General features: G+C 47.0%; 1 protein-coding gene across 3 annotated transcripts; it reads right to left on the bottom strand.

Moving 5' to 3' along the window:
• Positions 1-3,850: 3,850 nt before the first annotated feature.
• Positions 3,851-22,547, bottom strand: GABRP (gamma-aminobutyric acid type A receptor subunit pi). Of its 3 annotated transcripts, XM_039877665.1 has the most exons (11): positions 22,385-22,547; positions 21,645-21,720; positions 19,726-19,822; positions 19,163-19,281; positions 15,099-15,166; positions 14,149-14,366; positions 12,035-12,117; positions 8,985-9,122; positions 8,317-8,469; positions 7,624-7,811; positions 3,851-5,555 (listed from the first exon to the last, which is right to left on the bottom strand). In XM_039877665.1, the coding sequence occupies exons 2-11, from the start codon at positions 21,706-21,708 to the stop codon at positions 5,253-5,255; spliced, it is 1,431 nt and encodes a 476-aa protein (XP_039733599.1). In that variant the 5' UTR covers positions 21,709-21,720; positions 22,385-22,547; the 3' UTR covers positions 3,851-5,252. The 3 variants fall into 3 exon arrangements, with proteins under 3 accessions (XP_039733599.1, XP_039733618.1, XP_039733608.1); XM_039877684.1 differs by lacking the exon at positions 21,645-21,720; XM_039877674.1 differs by lacking the exon at positions 22,385-22,547 and having other exon boundaries at positions 21,645-21,932.
• Positions 22,548-23,736: the final 1,189 nt, after the last annotated feature.

Here is a 23,736-nt window from a genome sequence, read left to right as displayed (position 1 = left end):
TGAGATACCATCTCATACCTATTAGAATAGCTATAATCAACAGGACAAGTAATAACAAATGTTGGAGAAGATACGGAGGAAAAAGAAACCCTCATACATGCTGGTGGGACTGCAGATTGGTACAGCCACTATGGAAAACAGTATGGAGTTTCCTCAAAAAACTAAGAATTGATCTACCATATGATCCAGCAATCCCTCTACTGGGTATTTACCCCAAAGACTTGAAAAGATCTATGCACACCGATGTTCATAGCAGCATTATTCACAGTGGCCAGGACGTGGAAGCAACCGAAGTGTCCTACGATAGATGATTGGCTAAAGAAGCTGTGATGCATATATACAATGGACTATTACTCAGCCATAAGAAGGGATGAAATACTGCCATTTGCAACAACATGGATGGACCTCGAGATAATCATGCTAAGCGAAATAAGCCAGACAGAAAAAGTTGAAAATCACATGATATCACTTATATATGAGACATAAACCTAAAGGCAGCAAATGAACAGGACAAACAAACAGAGACTCAAGGACATGGACAATAGTCTAGTGGTTACCAGAGGGTAGGGGATAGGGGCAGGGGGAGGTAGACGGATTAAAGGGGGTCAAATACGTGGTGACAGAAAGAAATCTAACTATGGGAGGTGAACACACAGTGTAAATATATATGCCTTACTATTAAAGTGTATAGCTGAAACTTATTGGATTTCGTTAACCAATGTCACCATAAATAATTAATTAAAAATAAATAAATAAATAAATAAATAAATAAATAAATAATGAAAAGGACACAAAGTACAGTCAGCGAAGGGAAAAGGCACATGGGGCAAAGTCCAGAGGAAGCCAGAAACGAGCTTGCAATAATCTCCTCACCTAGTCACCGGGATGTGCTTACTTCCTCCAACACGGAATCGTGACAACACGTGTGGGATGTCGTCTACCAGGAAGCTCATGAGAGACTCAGTTTCTGAGATTTTTCCTGGGGGCCAGTCACATAGGGACCCTCTGCTTAGCATGAACCAAAATTCCAGACTCCCAGAGGAGAAAGAGGTGTTCAGCATAAACCACGTGGTTTGTACAAACGGTTTAGGCGCAGTGAGCCACTCTTACCAATTAGAACTCTCCCCAAATCCAAATTCTCATATGTCATTCAAGGCCCAACTTGCAAACAGAATTTTCGGGGATAGCAGTCTCAGGCCTATTATGTTAACTTTTTTCTACCGTATATTAACCAAGTTTCCTTACTGGGTAGGAGGAGGTAGTACCAGATGAAAGTGGAGATTCAGGTGATAAAGTATGAAATCCTACTCTTCGAGGATTTTAATAAAATTCATACCTTGACTTGAATAGGAAGCAGGCTATGACTGTAGGGTAGGCTCATGTGATCCCAAGATCATTTAGGTCCTGGCTGTAGTCTGGGCTTAGAGAAGATCTAACCGGCCTGTAGATGTAGATGTCCCCAGAGATTAGAGACCTTGGACCAACACGCAGCTGCTCACTCACTTTTTGTGTTCTGTTCCCCTTTTCAGCTTCCCAAATGGGATCGTTTCTTCTCTAATTTCTGGAAAGGCACAATTATAAGTCATGAGATTGGATGATCAAAGCCTATTTCACATCCAAGTCACTGAAAGCTGTGAGTCACGTGACTCCGCTTCCAATCCTAAAAAGAGAGCATAATTTTGGAACTCAACCTCATGGGCCACCAGGAATACTCTCAGGCATATATTCTTTGTTAGCAATACTTGGTATGACACTTGAATTTTCTCAGCCAGAGGCATCTCTCTGCATCTACAGGCTCCCAAGATTGCCAGGCAGAACAGAGCCATCTGCTTTTAGGCACGTGGATGGCAAAATCAAAGGACAGAGATGATCGTGTATTCTCATGGGAAATTTCCAGATGGAGACTAGACGTTTACCTGAGATTTCATTATTCAACTGCACTTCATTATTCAACTTGTACATTTTATTCCGTCGAAACAATTAGACTCTCTTAAGTTCATTTATGTCTGTTTACTTTAATTCAGTTCACCTATTCAAGTGAATAGTGGAACAGCATGTCCCTTGTAGAAAACCCTTCTTGAACATAATAATGGCGGTGATTATCATTTAGCCTTGCTTTTCAAGGTACTAAAACTTCTTATTGTTGGACTTGTTTTCCATGATTTTAATCACTTTTGTCATTTTTCTTGGACTCTTTTCTCATTCCTGCACATCCTTCTAAAAGCACTGATGGCCAGAATTGTACACAACGTTTTTCAACCACTACGCTACTATATACTACAGTCCGATACATATCTAAATTCTCTACAAAAACTGTTTAAAATTATGTGTATTATATACTTTTAATTATTGAAAAAACACAAAACATGTATTCAAAGGTTTCATTGGTACAACACACAAATTACATTGACTATGTACTGGGATATAATTCTCCGTCTTAATGTTAAGACTCAATTTTTAAAATGTATATTAAGGAGCAAGGCTCTTTTACAGTAAATGTATTATGGACTGATCAAAATTAATTATGGGCCAGCAGCTGAGACAGCTGCTCTGAGCACGTAAGAGTAATTTACATCACTGAAGAAGGACCACATCTGGATCCTGGTTGTCCGAGTCTCCCTCACTACGGACGGTCACTATACTCGCCTGGCACCGAAAGCCCGTACTGTACTTTTTCTCCTAGTGACATTCCCCTGTGCTGCCTACTCATTTGCATCTTGCGGTCTACTTGAATTGCTAGCTCTTTTCTGCTATGCTCACTTCTCCATTTATCCTTTCATTTGAAATTAATCCTCTGTCATATGCTTCTTGTTGAATGTCTTCCTACTTATATATGACTTCTTCTGTTGAGAATATTGATATTCTTAATATCAAAGTAATTAAAAATCATATTCCCATGACTTAGACTCCCTTCAACCCTCCTTATTTCACGTCTTTGGAAAGTCCTCTTGTTTCAAAAAGATGGTCTTAATGTTTTCACCCCAGAAATAAACAGTTTGAATAAAGCAGGGCCTGGGACTGATATGGGTAAGTAGGATGCATGGGGCAGATATAGAATATTAGGAGTTTTTACTGAGAATTCCAATGTCATAGCCTATGTAAATTTCAGCATGATACAAAATCTGAGACTTTTTTTTTCCAAAATGTATTCTCAAATTATAAAAATATCATTTAACGAAAACAAAAGAGACCTGCGAAACAATAAAGAAGGTGTGGAAGGGAATCTGTGACGTTTCTGGGAACTGGGTCTTTCGGTATTTCTAGGCCCAGGTGCTTCACTGCAAGGCAAGTGTTGTAGTGAAGTGACGTCAAAGGACATTGACTGTGTCACCAGTGTTTATCTTCCCTGGTGGGAAATAGCAGGTGCGTGTGTGTGTGTGCGCGCGTGTGTGTGTGCGCGTGTGTGTGTGCGTGTGCGCGTGTGTGTGTGCGCGTGTGTGTGTGCACACGCGCGCACTATCTGGGGTGGAGGGAACATGAGGACGATAGAACGCGAGCCCACTGAGTTTGTTCTATAAAGTCTACTTTTTCCAAATGGGATGTTACAATACTCATTCTCTAGATGACCACTTCATTTGGCGGGTGGCTAATATGACATTTATTTCAGTTTCACATATTTACATTTTTCTTTGTGTAATACTCGAATGGGTTTCAGAGAAGATATTTTCTTTTAAGCTCTTTTTTAAAATCACAAATATGATCAAACCAGACAACCCTATTCCACCTCTTTTTATCCTCCCCCCATTCCAATTAGAAACATTTTGTTAAAAAGCTGAGGTTATCAAAATAGAAATGGAACTATGAGACCTATCAAAATGGGAAAAAGAATGAGAGCCTGGGATACAGTGGGTTACAGAAGAAAGATCTTCCAAAGCCATGATTTATTTCTGAAAGGAAGGGTAAACACATACACTTATTAGAAAAGGAAGCTAAAGAGTAAAGATGGCAAGATTCTTTAAATGACTGAAGCAGAGCTGGAAGCCTTTATCACGGCACACTCATGCATCACCACTCATGGTGCTGTTGGCTGAGCTTGGCCAAGGAGCAGGGAGAGATGCACACTTGTGCTCCTTATTTTAGGGCTCGTCTTGGAAAAGACAGCTCACCTGCAACTTGAACATAGGTCCTGCCACAAGTCCCATCGTTACTCAGTGAGGTCAGGACACAGGGCCAACATTCTCCTGCTCGTGCAGGATAAGCCACTCAAAGCGGTCCAGCTAGAAGGATCAGGGATATGAGCACGGCCAAGCTCACTAATGCTAAGCCACTTGTTCCTGGGAAATGCAGCTCATTATCGATTAAGCATCATTCTTGGTCATTAGAGCATAGGAGTAAAAGCTCCTCTTGGAAGGATGCAGGGGATCTGCTCCTGGGAAAGCGTAGAAAATGGAAATGGACTCAATGCTGCAAGTCTTGTTGGCAACAGTCCATTCTGAGACTCGTAGAATAAGTAAGAAAAAAAAATCTTCCATTTCATGCCCTGATATGGGCATTGTTTAGGACCAGTATGAGTATAATAGTTAAACGATAAGACATGTCAAGTGGGGAATTAAAGCCCCAGAGCCCTAATGGTTTGGGGAGTCCAAACAGATTATTGATCTATTCAATTGCTCTTCACTTACATTTGACTTTCCAATGGTAGGATTTACTGGAATTTGGGGAACAATTTTGTTAAGGTATTAACTACTGTATTAAAAACTCATCTTGGTATTGAGTTAGTACACTGACTTTCGGTGGATTGACATAGGCCCACATTTCATTTTAATCAAAAACAAAAATTTGAAAATGTTACTCCCTAAACAAGCAACAATGCATTTTATAAGCCCTGCAGAGATTTAATAAATAGCATCTGTGATTAATTTAGAAACAGCCCCTGATACGTGAGGGTCACTCAATACATGTAATGGCCTCTTTCTCAGTTTTTAGATGAGGTAAATGCTGACCAGGGACCCAATGAGCAGTCAGCCAATCCTGAATAGGTTTGTGATCAGGCTCCTTGGGGATGTCTTTTGTAAAAATAATAAAAAAAAAGGAATCGATTGATGTTTCTATTGCAAGACTCTGTAATACTAGGACTTCTACACAGCTTAAATAATGGTTGGGGGGTCCATTCTTTGAGGAAAAATGCTAAATTGTTACTTTAGTCTCTTGTAGCACCATTGGGTTAGGGTGCACACTTGGCTTAGAATACCATTTACATCTTTACCTTGTTCTGTGGAAGACCTGTGGCATGCAAACGTTTCAACATACTCTTAAAAATACATGTAGTACGCCCAGTAAAATACATTGGCTAGCATAAAAATCAAAGGAAATAGCAGTTTGGAATATCTATCAACATTACTGGGGTTTTGAATTGTGAAATAATCCACAATCCTGTCCATCTTATCTCGGAAGACGAACTTGAACTTGTCGCTGGTTTTCATACTCAGGTTGCTGTAGTCAACGTTATCACCAGAAATTTCAATGGTGGCAAAGCTGATCTTCCGTTTAAAGCTAGAGATGGAGCTGTTGATGATGTTAGTGATATTGACTTCTTCCACTTCTTTTGGCATCCCCTAGTTCATAAACAATGTGGTTAGCTTGAAAGACTTGACTCAGCAAAATAAATAGGAGGGTATTTATATACTTTGAGCCCTAAGTATTGAATAATTGGTTTAATAGAGAGTGGCACTGAGTGCATCGGAAATTAGCTGGTAAACCAGACTTGGCAGTCCTGTTATCCTGCTTGTGGGTACTGACCCCTGGTTCATTAGCCTGTATAATGGGAAGCATAACCATTGTCCACTCTAAATATGCAGAGCTGTGTGCTAAGCACAAATCTCATTCTTTTTCTCACTATTGTGAAATTTTAGTCACCTCGATCCCTTTAAAACTTGATTTCCTTGCCTGCAAAATGGTGATAATATTCAACCCATCCCATGAGACCGATGGGAAGATTAAATGGCATAAATTATGTAAAGCTTTTAGTAGATGTTTCATGAATTCCATTCTGTTCCAGGGAAGAGGGAGTAATCAATGATGAGAGACAATAGGAATCAGTAGCGTCTTAAGGTCTTTGCCACCCACACAGAAATAGAGATGCTCCCTGACATTCCAGGGAGTTGCCATTCTCCAACATGGCTGGGGCGACATCAGGTGCGGGGAGTGTAGTGAAGTCAGAGAGCAGAGTTTGGATCCTTGGCCAGGCCACCTACTAGATGTGGAGTCTTGAATGAGTTACTGCGTCTCTCTGAGAAGCAGATTCCTAACCAGTGAAATCAAGGTGATAATGGTACCCATCGGATGGGTTGTCAGGTAGACTAAATGAGCTGTTGACCAGTTGTCTGGCACCCAGCAAGTACTCTGTAGTGAAGCTGTTATTATACACATGGCAAAATATGGGCTTTCTGGTACCTTCAGTGAAGGATTTCAGTAATTCTCCAATTCCCTTTTTGCCAGTTTACCAAATCCAGATATATATAGTAATTAACCATTGTCCCCTTAAGGAAGCCTACAGGGAATAAAATAAATGAAATCCATATTCTTCTTTGGCTGGTACACAGGATCATTTACCTTTGGTACTTGGGGGATGTGACTGTGTGAAGCATTGTTCACAGTGGTCAAACACAACAGAAAACGCAACTGGGTCCTTATGCTATTCTGAGTCTTCATTTCCTCACTATTAGAACCTGTGTAGTCCTGGTACCTTGCTGAAGGCGTGTACCTCTTCTCCATTGGTTCCCTATCATCTTTTTGCTTGTTAGGATGAGCTTTCTTACACCAGTGTCTGTCAAATTGGGCTTCCAAAGTATCCCAGAGTTCCACAGCCTCATAGAGGGCAAGAGTTATTAATATGGCCCATTGCCCACCGCAAATGGGAATAAAAGATAAGTGTCAGGCTTTGGAGTCAAGCTGATTTAGGTTCAAATCCCAGGTCTACCTCTTGCTACCTGTGTCCCTTGGCGTAGTTCATTTACCCTTCCCGTACCTCCCGTTCCACAGCTATAAACATGGAGATAGCCTTACAGGGTTTTTTTATGAGCATTTTAAATGATATAATATTTGCAAAGGGCTTGTCACTGTGTCTGGCATATGTAACTGCTCAGGAGATAATAACCATTATTATATTCTGAGAGCTGGGCCATAGTGTTTCACTGCTCAATATATAATGGCAGTCTCTCCATCAGCAGAAAAATATGCTAATGATGAAATTTACCACAACTTAATTTTTCCGTACATTTTTCAGTAAACCATTATTTGTATAATTTAAGAAAACAAGAATGCACAAAATAATTAAATAGTAAATATGGATTAATTTGAAACTCGTGAGCGGCTGATCACGTTTGGTTTGATATTGGGTTTTTCATGGATGCTTGTTCTCCTGGCTGTGATTTGTGTTGCATAACAGATAAAATAGTTATTTTCCACTGGAAAATTCAATGTATTAATATCTCCTCATATTTGGCAAAAGGAACAGTCTTTTTCAAAAGATGTCATGACTTCCAGGTGCTGCCACCTGAACAAAGATGAGAATCATTGGAGCAAAGCAAACCACTGGGGGGCAGGAACCAGGTCCAAGTCATCTCTACAGACCAGCACATGGCCCGGGTGATGGATCACACGCAGGGCCCTCAGAAGTCTTACCCTGTCTTTGGCTGCCATCTGCTGTAAGGAGCTGTAGTGGGCAACCGCGTATTCCAGCAGGGCCCCAAACACGAAGCTGAAGCAGATTCCCAGGTACACATCGATGGCCTTTATGAAGCAGTTGGTGTTGGGAAGAGAAGTGCGGGACCCAATCATCAGCGTAGTCATAGACAACACTGTGGTCACTCCTGGGAAAACAGGTTGGCGATGTTCCCATATCAGTGGCCGGTGAACCTTCCACCATTACCTGGCAGACTGTCTCCGTTCGAGGCTTGGCAAGGTGGGGACAGGACTCAGAAATGGAACATAGCTCGTTTTGAAAACTCTGCGGCCTCCTGGAACAGGGTTGATTTATCCATTTTTTACAGATATGAATCACACAGTTTTCTAAATGTTTTGCCTTCTGGCTTTTTATTGGAAGGGGCTGTTTGGCAGGCAAAAAAACTGACAATAGACCATCCAGTCACAATTCTTCCTTATCTGTCACTGTAACATGGGCATAAAAATGCTCTAGTGTTAGCATAGTCTCTGTCTGTCTGTCTGTCTGTCTGTCTCTCTCCGCATAAAAGAACCTCTCAAGAAACCAACTCCTGGAACTGCCCTGGGAATATCAATAAAAACAATGGTAGAAGGAAAGAAAGAAAAAGGACCTCACAACCCAGTTCTTAGAAATCTCCTGTTGTCACTACTTACCGATGCAGGTTCTTGCAGGAACTGAATCGAGAGAGATCCAAAACGAAACCCAGGACAACACCACCAGGAAGGTGGAAGGAACGTAGGTTTCCAAAATGAAATACAGGACATTCCTCCGAAGCTCAAACTGCAAGATCAGTCGTGTATAATTTCCTGATAAGGGTAAACGAGAGACAGAAGGTCCCGTCTGCTCACGCAAAAGAGTGGTTTCCCTGTGAGACGTTTCATTTAGCTATATTCACGTTAAGACATCTGTTACTCACCAAAACCTGGTTGATCGTGACCTGTCACTATAGTTTCACCGAAAGAAAATGCTATTGTGTAAGAGTGGGATTTACAGGGGTGCTGACACCCCAACCCCACACATGATCCTCTTTTTGTGCCTCTTTTTGGTGTGTGTGTGTGTGCCTTTCTTAATCATCATATTCCTGCAGCATTATAACTTCTGGTTTCCTTGACATCTAGCTCACTAGACTGTGAGCCCCTTGGGGCCCGCTACAGTATGGGTGTGGAGCAGGTAAATGCGCCAAGCCCAAACCCTACGGCCCCGCCACACTGCAAACGGGTTCCTGGGCCCAAAGGGATAAAGCGAAGAACAGATGATGATATTTCTGACTTAGAATGCAGCTCGGTTCTTTAGCTGTTATCTAGCTCGTCCCATGAGTTACCTGTTTCCTGCTGCGATCTGGTGACCAAGGTGAAGTACCGCTGTATGGTGTACTGAGCAAGCCGCAGGTTTTCCAGCCCACGCACAGAGTCGTTGCCTCTCAGCCAGCTGAACTCCACGTCGTTTCCGTCGTAGCCCCCTGGCAAGGAAGACAGAGCCCTGCTCAGTGCGAGAAGGTGGCAGACGGAACTGGTCTGGAACGTGCCACGCGATGGAGAGAGACCGCGGGAGCGCTGTTTCGACGGCGTTGAGTCCAGGGGTGATCCCATGCAGAACCCGGCGTGCTTTGTCAGGTGTCACTGCGGTGCCCGCTCAGAACAGGATGACCTGCTGGGGCCATTTGCCTTCGAATGAGAACTGGTTCGATGCAAAGCATTGTGTAGACCCGGTAGATGATCAGCCTCTGGAAGTGGCCTCTCTCATTATTCGAATATATATCGAACGCATATGTGTGAATACACAAGGGTCTCAGCTCGATCCTGCCTTTCGGGACAGTCTGACAGTGTCCTCGGAGACCTTACGGTCAGCCTGTCCGTATTTCCATATTGGCATAAATACAAAGACAAAACCAAAAACCCTACCGCCAGCCACTTTATTGATGTCGATGAACATAGGTGTTTGATAAAATCTCAACGCAGTTTTGCTAATATAGTTGATAATCATAATTGCTGCCTTTTATTAAACATTTCTGTTAAGTCCTTTACATATTATGTCTCTAATGTTCTCACACCCTTGCAGGGTACACATTTCTTTTTTTTTTCTTCATTTTTTTTACTTTTTAAAAATATTTTCTGAAATTGGGATAGATCCTACAGTTGAAATATATATATGTAATATATAGTATGTGTGTGTATGTATGTGTGTATATATATATGTGCATATATATGTGTATATATGTGTATATGTATGTACATATATATATGTATGTATAAATTTTACTATTTGACCCAGCATTCCATCTGCCCAAGAGAAATCAAATCACATCTGCAAAAGACTTGTACACGAAGGTTCACAGCGGCATCGCTCATCATAGCTAAGAGGTGAAAGCGAGCCGGAGGTGCTTGTACTTGTGTTCTTGTGTACGGAATAACCAGGAGCAAAGCAATCAAAAGCAGTGAAGTACCGGTACATGCTCCAATGTTTCTGAGGTACATGGGCTTCAGAAACATTACGCTAAGTGAAAAAAGCCAGATGCAAAAGACCACATGTTGCATTGATCCCATTTATACGAAATATCCAGAAAAGGCAAATCCACAGAGATGGAAAGCAGATTAGCGGTTGCCTGGGGGCTGGTGGGGGCAAAGGGGGTGATGGTAAACGGGCATGGGGGGGTCTCTTAAACGAGATGCAAATGTTTTAACTTTGTGGCCGCGGTTGTACAACTCAGAAAACTTACTAAAAAATCTTTGAACTGTACACTTCACATGGGTGAATGTTATGGTATGTAAATTTGCCTCAATAAGGATGCTAAGAAAAAAAAATAACTCTTTGAGTCAGATATTATTACTTTTCCTACTTTACTGATGAGAAACAGGCCCAGGGAAATTAGTCCTACTCAGTAGAAGTCACACAGCTGGTGACGGGAAAAGCCCAGTGGAGCCGTTCCTGTGATCTTAAGCATCTGTACTGCCTTCATTTTCCCAGGAGACTGGGCACAGGTGTCAGTGTTGGGACCAAGGTTTTAGGACATCTTATTTGAAGGTATCCACTGCTTAGCAGCAGTTATCTCCCTTCAGAGGGTGGAGAAGAAGTCATGAGCTCTTCTGAGAGGACATCTGGGCAAAAACGACCTGTGGGCTTTCCCTTAGAAGCACCCCAAAATGTACGGAAGTTTGCTGTCCAAATAGACTGAGGATGCCAAAGATATAAAAGTATCTAAGTGAGTCATACAAGCCCCTATTTGGACAGTTTGCTTTGTGGGATGGCATCAATTCTTTTTTAGGGATGGCATTCAGGAAAAAAACTCTTGGTGAGGTTTCCATACCCAAATAAGTGCTAATCAACATCCAGTGAATGCTTCCTCTGCTCGTTGGGGATGGTATTTGTGCAAGCAGAGTGCTGAAGTTTGCAGGAGAATCTCATCCCTGGAACTTAGATGAGAACAGCCACACGTGGAGGGCAATCACTTTTGCCACGTGGGGCTCAAAATGAGTCCTTGTCTTGCTAACCTCAAGTTTCATTCTGCCCCCAAATAGCTGTATTGCTTCAAGAAGGTTTTGCATGTGTTTAATCAATAAGGTAATTAATCTGCCTGAGTCTTTAATTAAACGCCTGCCTCCGAGAAATGACCACTGCCTTGTAAGGGTCACGCTTCTTAAATGGCTGGCCACGTCTGTCCTCATGTAAGAGGTGCTCACTGGTCTCCAGCGCTTGGATCTAGTTTTTCCTCCTTGTATGAGCTGTGCCTTGATTCCTTAATGACTCCTTTCGGTGGCACTGTTTTCCTAGGACACCTATCACAGGTACCACTTCCCCAAGTTTGGTGGGCATTTCAGAATCACTTACTAAGGAACAATGGCTATTACTCAGCAGCGCCATTTGACAGATATCAGCTTAGAGGAAATGCTCATTCTTCATAAGCGAATCCCAGATTGCAGTTTAGATGCACACTTACTGGCAACACTGTGTTAAGCTTTATATATGTATCTAACAATCCCTTGTAGAAGTTGGAAACAATTGTTCGGTGAATGGCAATGATTGCTTTGTATAGTTGCCATTTCTGTTCTCTGCTGTGTTCTTTCCAGCTTCCAAGCCTTAGCGGATCCTGAGTCCAACTCTTAGTCCTAAAAGACCCCCATTTCCTTGGCCGCCTCGTCCAAGGTGGAAATACTTGGTGCTAGTGCACAATGGTCTTCCCTGAAAGATGAAATTTTGGAAGGTTCGCCTTTGAACGGTCTCTAAATTTTTCTACACATACATTTAGAAGGGCCGAATCTGTTACAGTCAACATCGAGAAAAGAAAGGCCACTAGGTGTAGGACACTCTTCATGAATACACAGATCTAAGTCACTCAGGAAAATCAGCTCAGGGGCCCGCAGGATATATACTCACAGCTTTCCAGCTGCAACTGGCATGTCTGTGTGTCCATGGGGTATTTAGATAGATCCATGTTACATGCAATAGTGGTCGTGATTCTAAGAAAGGAAAAATAGATTCAAAAAGAGTGTTATGAGGATGCTTATAGAAAGTACATGTTCCCTGGTAAGGGCCACTCCAGGAGGACTTTCGCCTTGACTCTTACAGTGAATGTGTGGCTTGGAGCCTGCATTCAAAGCATTCCTGAGGTTTTCTGCGCTGAGCAACCCCTGTGAGACTCCATTAAAGCTGGAGTCCAGATGGAGGAGGTTTGAATGTTGGTCACTGAGAGGCAAACACCAATATCACTGAACGGAATCACTCATTGGCTTGTGTGAGATGCGTTTGCATCCAGTTTTTAAGTTTAATCTTCATGACAAACGGTGAGGAGCTAGAACGAAGATGACTGTCACTATTCTCACCATTTGACAACAGACTTAGGGGCTCACTTAAGGCTCCCACAGCTCTTCGTGACAGAGCTGGGCTGGGGCTCGGGTCCCTGCCTCCTGGAGGAGAGTCAGCTTGCAGAGGAAGCGGAAGCTATCGGAGGGCACTAGGCACTGTGGCTCTCAAGGACCAAACCCAGAGACATTTGATTAAACATCAGTTAAGCCCTGACAGTGGAGATTTCAATTAGCAGATCTTTATCTTCCTTTTCCTTCATGTCACACATTTTTATTAAGCACTTTTATTTATTAAGCACTGTGCTGGGTACTTGGGGAAAGTGGAAATGATTATGGCATGGTGCCACCTACAGGAAACTCACACTCCTCTGAGGGAGACCAAAACAAGAGCCGCCATTTACCACAAGCCGGTCCCTGGGCTCAGTGCTTTGCGTGCATCATCTTTTTGAATTTCTGGAACAGCTTTATGAGGTAGAAATATTATTCTCCTTTTGCCGTTGAGGAAACTGAGGCTCAGAGAGTCGAGTATCTCGCCTAAGGTCACAGAGCAGGGACTGGCCCCCAAATCTGTCTGACTCTAGCACCAGGCTATTAACCATCATCCATTTTTGTAATCCTTGAACATGACAGATGGTGTTATGTGCCATAATACAGAAAGGCACGCATGTATGTATACGCACATGCATGCACACATGCTATGGGAAATGGGGAAGGAGGACATGAATGTTGATTGGAGTTGGGTTCAAGGGAGAAGTCTAGTTAGGCTTCTTGAAAGAGGAGCTGGGGTTTGGCTGGTCTTTGCAAAATTCAGGGCAGCTGAAGAGTGCCAAATGAATAATCCGGAAACTCAGTGTATCGGTCAGCCCAGTCTTTGTTTTATAACTTAGCCTCTTACTTGGGATTAAAGGTGAGCCCCATGAACGTTTGGTTCCTGGCCTTCTCCCTAAGGAGCATTCGGTTCGCACAGTCCCCGCACACCCCTTGCACAGGCCGCGTTGAGTCTCCCCTGTGGGCTGCCTCATGCAGCGCTAGGGAGCGCCTTTCCTGTTCCAGCCAATCAGCAACTCGACGAACAGTTGGGTGGGAGGAATTTTTGGCCTCTGGGATTTGGACAAGGGGCCAAAGGGGAAGCCCATGGCTGCAGGTAGCAGAGGCCTTAGAGCACTGCACTCTGAGTCTCTGTACAAAAACTACTCGGACAGGTAGAGATGCATTCTGGAGCCACCCCAGCTCAACCGAGCCCCACGGGAGGAAAGGCCCTTGAATGGACCTCCCTGTGTGTTCTCACTGTCTCCATGACATCTTCCCTTGCTAACTTCCTTTACTCTTTGAGACTCAGCTCAGAGGCCTGGGAAAGCATCCTCTAACGTCCCCCCAAACCACTAACTTACTCCCTAACTCGGGCCGCCAGCACCCCGCACTGCCGTTGCTCAGGTGTCTGTGTCAGGACAATGTCTATCCGCTCTGTATCCTCAGTGTCCATCACGGGGCCTGGCACAGAGCAGTCGCTCAGTAGATGCTCGTTGAACCAGACTGAACGGAAAGAGGGCCCTTTTGTATTGGGGACAAGGATCTAAGAAGGCAGGAGCACGAGCAGGGTGGGACCGCAGCACGGTCCTTTGCGTGCTGGTTAAAGCTACTCAAGCTGTATCTATGCCTTTTCCGAGGTCGCAGGTGCCCGATTACCTGAGAGCATACAGGACTGTACCATTGGAGAAGAGGCGGATGAGCCTGTTTCCCACAGTGACTTCATGGAGGAAGGACTTCTTGGACTCCACGATGTAAGTGTCTGGCACCCAGAGGAACTCCACCAGGCGGGCGTCCAGGGTGACGCTCTCGTTCCCTTCGAACACCAGCCGCGGGTCGGTCCAGCGCTGTCTGAGGTATATGGTGGCTGTGTAGTCCTGAGCGGGCGGTGCAGGGAGTGGACAGGGATGCGGAGAGATGTTCCGAGGTCGGAAGGGGTCAAGTCTTTGCCCCACCTCCTCTTAGGTCAAGAGCACAGACTATACCTTAGCAGACACCTGGTGGCGGGGCTTAGCCATAGGACAACGAAGCACCTGATTCCTTCTAGATAATAACTCTCGCTGCCCAAGGGAGCCCCGCGCGAGCATGCGCAGTGCCCTAACTTCCTCGCCCTCGATCACAGAGGCCTCGCCAAAGCGGTGAAGGTTTGGGCGAGCTAAGCGCTTTGGTCGTCTGGGATTTACCCTGAATGCTCAGTAGGCCCTCCTGGCAAACTGCCTTTCGTGTCAACCTGTCTGTAATGTGTCCTCTTAAGTGAGAGGGTGGTCGAAAGCAGTTCAACGATTGTCAGTTTTCATCAGCTTATCTCCGGCTCTGTGAGGAGCCATGTCAGGCTTTCCCACTATATATACTTTCATGCTTTCCTGTAATTTTCATCCCTCACCAAATGTACCCGCTCCGCTCCCTGGTTCCTCCCTTCCTGGACTTCGAGTCCATTTTCCTCCTGATACTCAGAAGATGTTTTACGAGAACCTTCCATTGTCTTGGGTTTGGGCTAAGGTCCCCAGCTGCTGCCATTCCAAGTGCAGAAGTGCTGTAAGTCTCTGTTCTGTTTTCATGTAGCTAGAAAGTGTATCCCCATGAATCCTGAGAAGAGGGGCCGCACTTACCATGTTACTCTCTGAAATGCTAGAAATACTAGCAATGTCCAGAGTCAGAGCTATCTGCACGGGTTCCCCTAGGATTGAAAAAGAAACCAGAAGGACTTACACAGAAACACCGACAGAAGGTATCCTAACACAACACCAGCAGACGTTTTCAAAGATTAGAAAATTGCAGAAGTTAGCGCTTGCCTACTGGAAAATTTTATGTGCTTTAGAAGTAGGTATGGTCCAAGTTTGACATCCTGCCCCTATCAGGAAGAACCACTGTATAGGGTGTGTCTTCCTTTTGTATGAAAAAAAAATGCACAAATATAGAGTCGGCTTAATATGTGAGACCCACTATGTTCATTAGTGCATATTTTAAAGCACGTTGTTTGTTACTTCGCACTTGGAGGATTTTTCCTATGGTGCTTGCGAGGGACTGATTATTTAGAAATGTAATAGAGATTTGAGAATTCATGTATAGATATCATTTTTTCCCCTCAGTGAAGAAAATTTACCACAAGATGGCATTTGTGAACGCGTAAGGTTGAGCTCACTTGCCTCCTGACACTTTCCACTTCCTTTACCTTTCAGGAACCTTAAACTATTCAGAATTCCAGAACCTTCCCCTCTTGGTCATGTGTACAGGTGTCAGGCCTCGGTCATGGAGATTCGGCAGACGGGCCAAACTCCTGAGAGTGCCGGTCTTAGCCCTTGAGACCGAGGCCTCGGAGCCACTGTCCGGGGACACCAGGTCGGAGAAGTTCCCTCCTCTGTGGACCGGAGATGTGGAGAGAAAGCCCAGGAATGAGAAAGATGTGAGCCCAGCATCAGCCTGGTGACCTGGAAAGTTACCAAACCTGTCAGAACGGCAGTTTCTCACCTGTAAGTAGGGGTAATGCCGATGACATCATAGGGTCACGGGGAGGGTCAAACGGGCTAGGCCTGTGATGGCACCTTTGCAGGGGGCAGCGAGAGGGGCCATACGCAAAGTGCTTGCCCAGCTGGGCATTCGGCAAGTGCTCAGAAATCGTTATCTGTACCAGCTCCCAGCATGGTGTCCCACACGAGATAACAGGCGCTCAGTGAACGGCCTTCCCTTCCCTTCCCCCTCTCTTCTGTAATCCTAGCTCATTCTGGAAAAGGAAACTTCACTCACCAGGTTAATAGACGCAATAGCATCCACTTGTGAGGAATAATGGGAGTGCCTCCGGGGACCCGTGACAGTGCAGTAATGAGGAGAAGCAGAATTCGAAGGAAGCTTAAAAACATCTCATTGGTGGGAAGGAAACCAAGCCATAGACTATAGGTGGGAATTTGGAAATGGAGTTTTAGAGTCGATGTAGTTAAAAAATAATTACGTTAATAATCGTTGGTAATACTTGGTAGGAAAAAAGAACTTTGAAGGCAGACTCTGGAAGGTGCTGGAGGAGTGTGGTGCTAAGTGGCTTTCTGCCCCTCTAGGCAGCATGGAGCAGCATCGAGAAGAGAAGCTGAGAGTCGTAGTGTTTGGATCCCATGCCAGCCACTTCTGTGTGACACAGCCATAGCTGTGTGACCTTGAGCAAATTGCTAAACCATTCTGTGCTACAGTTTCTCACCTGCAAAACAGAACTAGTAGTGCCTACCAGCAAGGGTTGGTCCAAGATCTGTTTTAAGTGCCTGGAAGCCAGTGGGCAGTGGGTCAGGGCTAGCTGCCCTCCCCGAGGCGTGTGGAGAACGGAAAACACATGAGTTCTAGCCCCGCTGTGTTTTCTGTTTAGTTTGTTTCCAGGCAGTGTAGTCCGGGCCTTGTAGGAAAGGGGTCAAGGCCAGCTCCTCAGCAGTGTTCACTAGGGTTTGCTTGCAAACCTGTGCTCTATCTCAGTCCCTGAAAAATCCCGTGACGGTTTTGTCCCTTAAGGGCCTCGGGGTTCTAGGATCTGGGTGGACAGACATCACAGAGGATAATGGCCCCTCCATGGGCCTCCAGGCTGCCACGTGAATGGAGGCTCCTTTAGGAGGCAAAGTGCCAAAAGGCACAAAAATGGGAGTGGGGATGTGCTTTTTGACGGAGGGCCCTTTGCCCTATTTTCACCCTAGTAGGCTCTGGGGCCCACACCCCCTTGGGTTCACCCTAGGTTCGGAATGAGCGCCTTGCCCAAGGACCCTATGTCTTGTTGAGAAGTGAGCAGGCAGCAAGAAGGGCAATGTGTGGGCTTAAGTGGGGTTTGAGAGACCGAGAAATTGACAGGTGGGCCTCACAGGAGTCCAGACTCACGTCCTTGTCGTTAGCGTGAAGCTGGGCCTAGGAAAACCAGGGCGGGTTGAAGCCTCCTGAACATAAGGACCCAGATCCTGGTCATGTGGCTATGAACATACAGCCCAGATTTCTCACTGGGGGTGGAGATGGGGGTGGGTGTAATTCACCGACAGCCCCAGCTGCTGGGCTCTGAAATCTATGACCGCATTTGCTCTGAGGCCACCCTTCCCCTGGCCCATACCCCACCAGCGACGGAGCACAACAGGGACACTTGTGGCAGACCTGTCCTGGGAGGCACAGGGGTGGGAACCTCCTCTGACGGGAGCTTGGGCTCAAGGACTCCCCAGCAGCCTCTGCGGACACACTAAGAACTGCAGTTCAGACACCTCCGCCCCACCTTCTTCCTCTCCCTCGCTCCTTGCCCTGGGCTCAGATTTGCATTGCAGTCCGACAGCTCTCTAGCTTCCCTCGGGTATTGCCCACATAAATGTCTTGCACCGACAGTACCCTCTCAGTGTCTGCTCCTCAGAGCACCTAGACTAACCCCCTAATTCTTGGTCTGACCAGAGAATTTTGTCACCCGAAGGGAAGAGAACAGGAAGAGAGAGGTGTTAAGACAGACCGTCCCCCGGTGATCTGGCAGGTACCGTGCCTCGTATTCACACACTCCACCTCATTCTGTCCTCCCTGAGAGGTGAGTGACACGTCCCCGTTCCTGACAGGAAAATCGGGACTCTGGAAGCTAAGGTGCTTGTCCAGCAGCAGAGCCGGGACACGAACTCAGGTTCGTTCAAGTCCAAGGCTTGAACTTGCTGCTCTAAGTAAAGAGACACTGGAGACCACGTTGGTTCAGCCTTGCATTTTACAGAGACCGGGATCCTGTGTAGAGGTGTGTGTTTGGCCTCTTCTCTTACTTCTTGCCTCATTCTTTCAACATATATTAATTGACAATTTCCTATATGAGCTGCTGCCAGGGTTAGTAAGGTAAATGAAGCAAGACTCCCCCTCCGCCCCCCAGTTGCTGTAGCCTAGAGCTGACACAGACGTAAAACCAGTGACAGTGACAGTATCAGCAGGTAACGGCTGTGATTTGGAGGTTTGTTCAAAATAAAGTGCGAAGAAAGGGGATGGGGCCTGGGGGAATCAAGGAAGGCTTCTCAGAGGAGGAAGCCTTTGATCTGAAACACGAAGGAAAATTGGCATTTCACCAGGGAGTCAAGATGGAAGAAGCGTTTCTTGGCAGATAAACAACCTCGGCAAAGGCATGGGGGCCAGGGAGGCCAAGGAAGTCAGGGAGCATTTGGGGCACACTCATGGAAGGGCACGGGGGGAGGAGGTGGGGAGGCGAGACTGGCAGACGGACAGAGGCTGGGCTGGGAAGGACCCCGCGCGCCAGGTAAAGGGCTCTGGACTCTACGCTGACGATGCTGGAATGCAGGCAGGTATCCTGGGCAGGCACAGGACCCAGGCAGGTAGGTCATCCAGGTGGTAGAGTGGAGGTTAGCTTAGCCTTGAGGGGGCATGTGAAGGCAGGAAGATCAGGTGGAATAGTTCTGGGGAGTTCCTTGAGTAAGGACACTGGAAGTGGGGGCAGAAGGAAGGCAGCTTGTGAGAGGTAGTCAGGAGGCTCTAGGGACCTCAGTGGGGAGGAGTGTTTATCCTGCAGGTGGAGAGGCAAGGTGCGTTCTCCAAGGCAGCATGAGAAATCATTGGCGGCTGTCCTCATCCATCATTGCCCACCCTCAACAGGCTGCAGGTCAGAAAGTGGAGTCAGCTCAAACCTCCTGAAACCCTCCTCGGCTCCCATCTCTTTGAATTGACGTCCTGGATAAAAAGGGTGACCTACCGCCAAAATTGGGCCTGAGAAATTTGTTATATCCTACAGTGAGGTTCTCAAAGCCGGGCAGGGAGAGCTTGTCACTTCTGCTGACCTCCGCGTTGAACCGATTCCCCTGGATGCACATCCTGGAAAAGAAAACAGGGCTCGGAGCATGCGCTGGTTTATGTGCGAACAAACGCGCGCGCATGAACTCGGGCTTGTGTTTGCGTGGATGCGGTTATGCCAGCGTGACTTTCCCGAAGAGAAATCTCTGCTTTTCAGCTGCTGAACTAGTGTGTCCCTCTCCCACTCCATTTTATTACCCATTTGCCACGTTGTGGTGACTAGGGAGCCCTCCAAGTGTCTTCCTAGGAAACGTAAGGGGTGTGTCCACTTAGGAACGTTTTGGAAGCTCGAGTCCTCCAGGGAGAGTAAGCGGCAGAAAGCCGCATCGCCCTGGAGAGTCAGGGAGGTGAGTGGACCAGGTTTCGTCTTGCCACAGGTAAGCAGGAGGCGCGGCCACCCCTCCCACCCCATGCACGTGCACAGAGCAGTTCGGCCCGAGGCCACTGTGGGGGAGCATAGCTCACCTTCCCGTGAAGAGACTCAGACACATGAAGGTCAAGTGGAGACTGTATCTCATGTTGAGGAGCCGCTTGTGCAGACAGAGGCCGAAGCAGGAATCACCTGGGGAAACAGACGGGGTTGGTTGGGGGCAGAGCACCCTCCTTTCGGCCCAGCTTCTGGGTCCGGTGGGCCGTTGGCTGTAGCTTTCTCTACGTTTGGGGAGCAGCCTCTTCCCACACCTCTTCCCTGCATGCCACCCAGAATGGCTTCATTTCGGACGATCACATGTTAAATCCAACCAACCAGAGGCTGAGACCTTGATCAGAGAGTGGCTCACCAGCCCCAGAAACGCCGCTGGGCCACCCTGTCCTCGCCCTGACATAGCCAGGAAGGACCCCCCTCAACTATACACTCGCACAGACTATGCCAGACGTCCCCTTATCCATTTGAGGGTCTAGGCCCGTGAAGCAGGTCCCCCAGACAGAAAACGAAACTTCCCCCGAATCCTTCCACATGCAGGGAATGAGTTAGTTACTTTCCCACGGATCCTCGCGATGGCCTTGGGAGGTGGCCGGGTTACTCCCAGGGCAGGGGGACCTCGTCTTACGTGCCTCGTTCTATTGTATTTCATAGATGTTGCACTTTTTACAAATTGCAGGCAAGACCCTCCACCGGTAAAAAGATTGCGACTCACTTTACTGAGCTACTGGCTTTATTGAGGTGGTCTGGGGCCGAGGTGGGCCTGTGTGGCGACGAGGAAGCAGAAGCTTCTGGAAAGGCTGCCATGCTAGTGAGTGTAGGAGAAGAGTCTGAGTCCAGGGCTGGCAGCCTCACTGCCCGGGGCTTCCCAACTTTGTCAAGGACACTGGCTGCTCCCCTGACTCCCGACCCGCTCCCCGGTGCTCTGAAGCCATTCGACTGGTGTGGATGAGCATGGTGTGTGGTGAGGACTCTCAGGGTAGGCATGGCCCCGGGGGCCTGGCTGCCTCCGCTTGGGGAGCTGCTGTCAGACGTCCCTCTGAGAGAGCAGCAGGCAAGCCTGTGACCTGTCATGGTCATGCTGGTGACAGCAAAGCGGGGGTTCTTAGGTGGGGCTGAGGCCCCATCCTCCGGCAGGCCCAGGGTGGACCATCTTTCTCTGTGGTCACCTGCGTGACCAGGCCACCTTCTGGAATCAAGCCATTCTGGGACTCAGGATGCGATTCAGCTATTAGTTAACTAATATTATTTTATTTACAAAAGTACGTGCTCGTTGTGGACATGAAAACAAGAGAGAGCTGTATAAAGTTACAAGCGTAAGTCTCAATGCGGTATCAGCATCAGTTCATCGACTCAACAGATGCTGAGAGTGAGGAATGCTGGGCTCGTGTGGGGGGCTCAATATTGCAGTGAACCTAGAACTTCTCTAAAAAATAGTCTTAGAAAGCGTAAGTCCCTCCGTCACTTCTCTCTAGCCTCTTACCTCCAAGATAACCACTATTAACAGCTGTTTTATTTTGCATACACATAGGTATTTATATACACGTATATCTTTGCAAGAAGAAGACGTTAAAAAGGGAAAGTGGGGTGATAGCATGCTATTTACTTTTTTGCGCTTAATAACAATAGCAAACATTTTAAAAACACTTTGATGCTCGCTTAGTAGTTACTGCCGTGCTCTTCATTTTACAAGTGAAAAAACTTAGAGAGGGTAAGAAACAGTCCCTCGGTTGCACAGGAGGTGAGGGGCGGAAGCAAACCCCGACGGGCTGACCCAGGCACCACGACACATGCTCCTTCCTGACGTCAGACACTGTCCCCTGTCAGTTCCCATAGACCTGCTTCATTCTTGCTAATGGCTACAAGGTATTTCACAAGATCCACGTACCAGCATTTACATAGTGCATGTCCTATTTATGGATACTAAGTTATTTCCGAATTTCTTTACTGTTACAAAGCATACCTGAGCGCCTATAATTCTGTGCTCTATCATGTTCCTCCACCTCTGCCCTTTCCTTCTCGTCCATTGAAAATACCAGCTATAGAGAAAACATTATCAGTCCACCAGGGGTCATATTCAAACCTTTTCCCTTTAGTCCATCTATCCCCGGCCCTGTCCATCCTCCTGTCTCCGGCATCAGGTCTAAGAGGGTCCACAGAGTGACTGCCATGCCTTTCATCCCTTCATTCAGTTTTCTGAAGGCTTAACGTCTCCTCCTATGAATGTGGCATCACCAGAAGAGAGCTGGGACTTTGGATCCAGACGCACCTGAGTCACTTAACCCCTCAGAGCCTCGGCTTTCCCACCCGACAGACAAACGGGAATAGAAAATGCTCAGTAAACATTAGTTTGCATTCTCCTCTCCCGTCCATGTCTTCCATGGGGACCTCAGTGATCCCACCATGCCTCTGAGGACCCAAGCTCTTCCTAGTACACCGCCACGCTGCCGCCCACGGGCTGAGCTGTCTGGAGCGGCATTTTGAGAGTACTCATTTTGGCACTCTTGGGAACGACAGGGTCAGACACTGGACTTCAGGGTCACCTAGGTGTCTGATAGCGCCTTCTTTTTCTGGACTGGATAGTACCCTGATACCAAGTAGGTGCTCAGCAAATGCCAGGCCCTGCCCGCCTCCCTCAGCCCCTGCACGGCTTGGATTCGGATCTCCTTCCCCGTCCGCCCTCCCAGCAGTTAGTTTCCTTACCGGGCATTGATTTGCCAGCGCTGCGTTAGGACAGGAGCTTCGGGCCTCCGGGCCGGGCTTTCAGGCAGAGCATGGTCGTCTGGGGCCCCGAGGTTCTCCCCAGCCTCAGCCCTAACCACTTGGTTTCCAGCGCACGGCTGCTCTCTGATGGAGCAGCTCTCTGCCTCTGTGGGAAAAACGGAGCTGCAGGACGGGCTAGGCAAGTCGGTGGGTGGAGCCTCCCGCAGCCCCGCCCCTGGGTGGAGCTCTGAGCCGGCCCCGGGTGGCAGTGGGAATCCCCCAGCTCTTGCTATGACTGACTGTTGGCGACTGGGGCTTTGTTTCTGAGCAGTGTCTCAGCTATGCTCCCAGACCACAGCCAGAAAAGACTCGAGATCGAATGCCCATGAAAGTAAAATAAAGTATGTGACCCCACCTCTCATGCCTGGAAGGTGAGTCTCGGGTTCTGAATGTGGAGGACAGCCCTCATCCCCATAAAATGCAACAGGAGTTAGTTAGTAGTACGTGTGACCTTGGCAAGCCACTTCACCTTCCTCGTCCTCGGCTTCTCGTACATAAGATAGAACGTAGGCATTTCTAAAATTCTGATTCCTGGTTGTGCATTTTAAGAGCAATTTTGGGGATCAACAGGAAGCCTAGTCTACGTAAAAGTAGACTTGCAGATCTCAGGAACTCGTGCTTTCCAGGCTGGGAAGTTTTAAAAAGAGACACAGGGGCCGAGAGAATAGAGGAGAGAGGCTGAGCGGGCCAACCCAAGAAGAGGTGGGTTTGGGAAGAGAGACTTTGGGAGAAATTCGGCTAGATTTCTAGAAATCTCCCTTATCCCTATCCCTCACAGAGAGGATTCTTTAACCCCCTGCAAAGTCCTTCTGGGGGCATCCTCGCTTCATGGCCAATTGACCTTCCTAACAGAAGTGCTTCAACAATGTCCGCCAAACCCTGGTCCTCCCCATCACCACAGCCAGTAGCCCTGAAACCCAGTCTTGGCTCCAGCCCCATGGGGAGGCACAAAGAAATCCCTAGTGGCTTGGCTTTGTACCCCGAGATTGCTGGGAGCTAGTGCAGAGGCCCAGGAGAGTGCCAAGGCTGAGACAAGATGCCCCACGGCACCACCCCCTGCCCTCCTGACATCATGGCCAGATCCCTCCACTTCCTGCCAGCCTCGGAGGCAGGAAGGTGGGGAGACAGGGAGAGAATTAGGAGAGGGAGCAGTGGCTCCACTAAGATAAGGCACAGGCACATTGAAAGGCTCTGAAAACTGCAAGACACTATATAAACACCATCTACCTACCTATCAGCTATCTACCTACCTGCCTGTCATCCATCCATCTTGTACAGAAAGTCAAAGGAGG

Source organism: Pteropus medius, unplaced genomic scaffold (assembly GCF_902729225.1).
Source record: "Pteropus medius unplaced genomic scaffold, Ma_sr-lr_union100, whole genome shotgun sequence".
Taxonomy (NCBI): Eukaryota; Metazoa; Chordata; class Mammalia; order Chiroptera; family Pteropodidae; genus Pteropus; species Pteropus medius.
The sequence above is the reverse complement of the archived record's forward strand: the minus strand, read 5'-3'. Positions and strand labels throughout refer to the sequence as shown.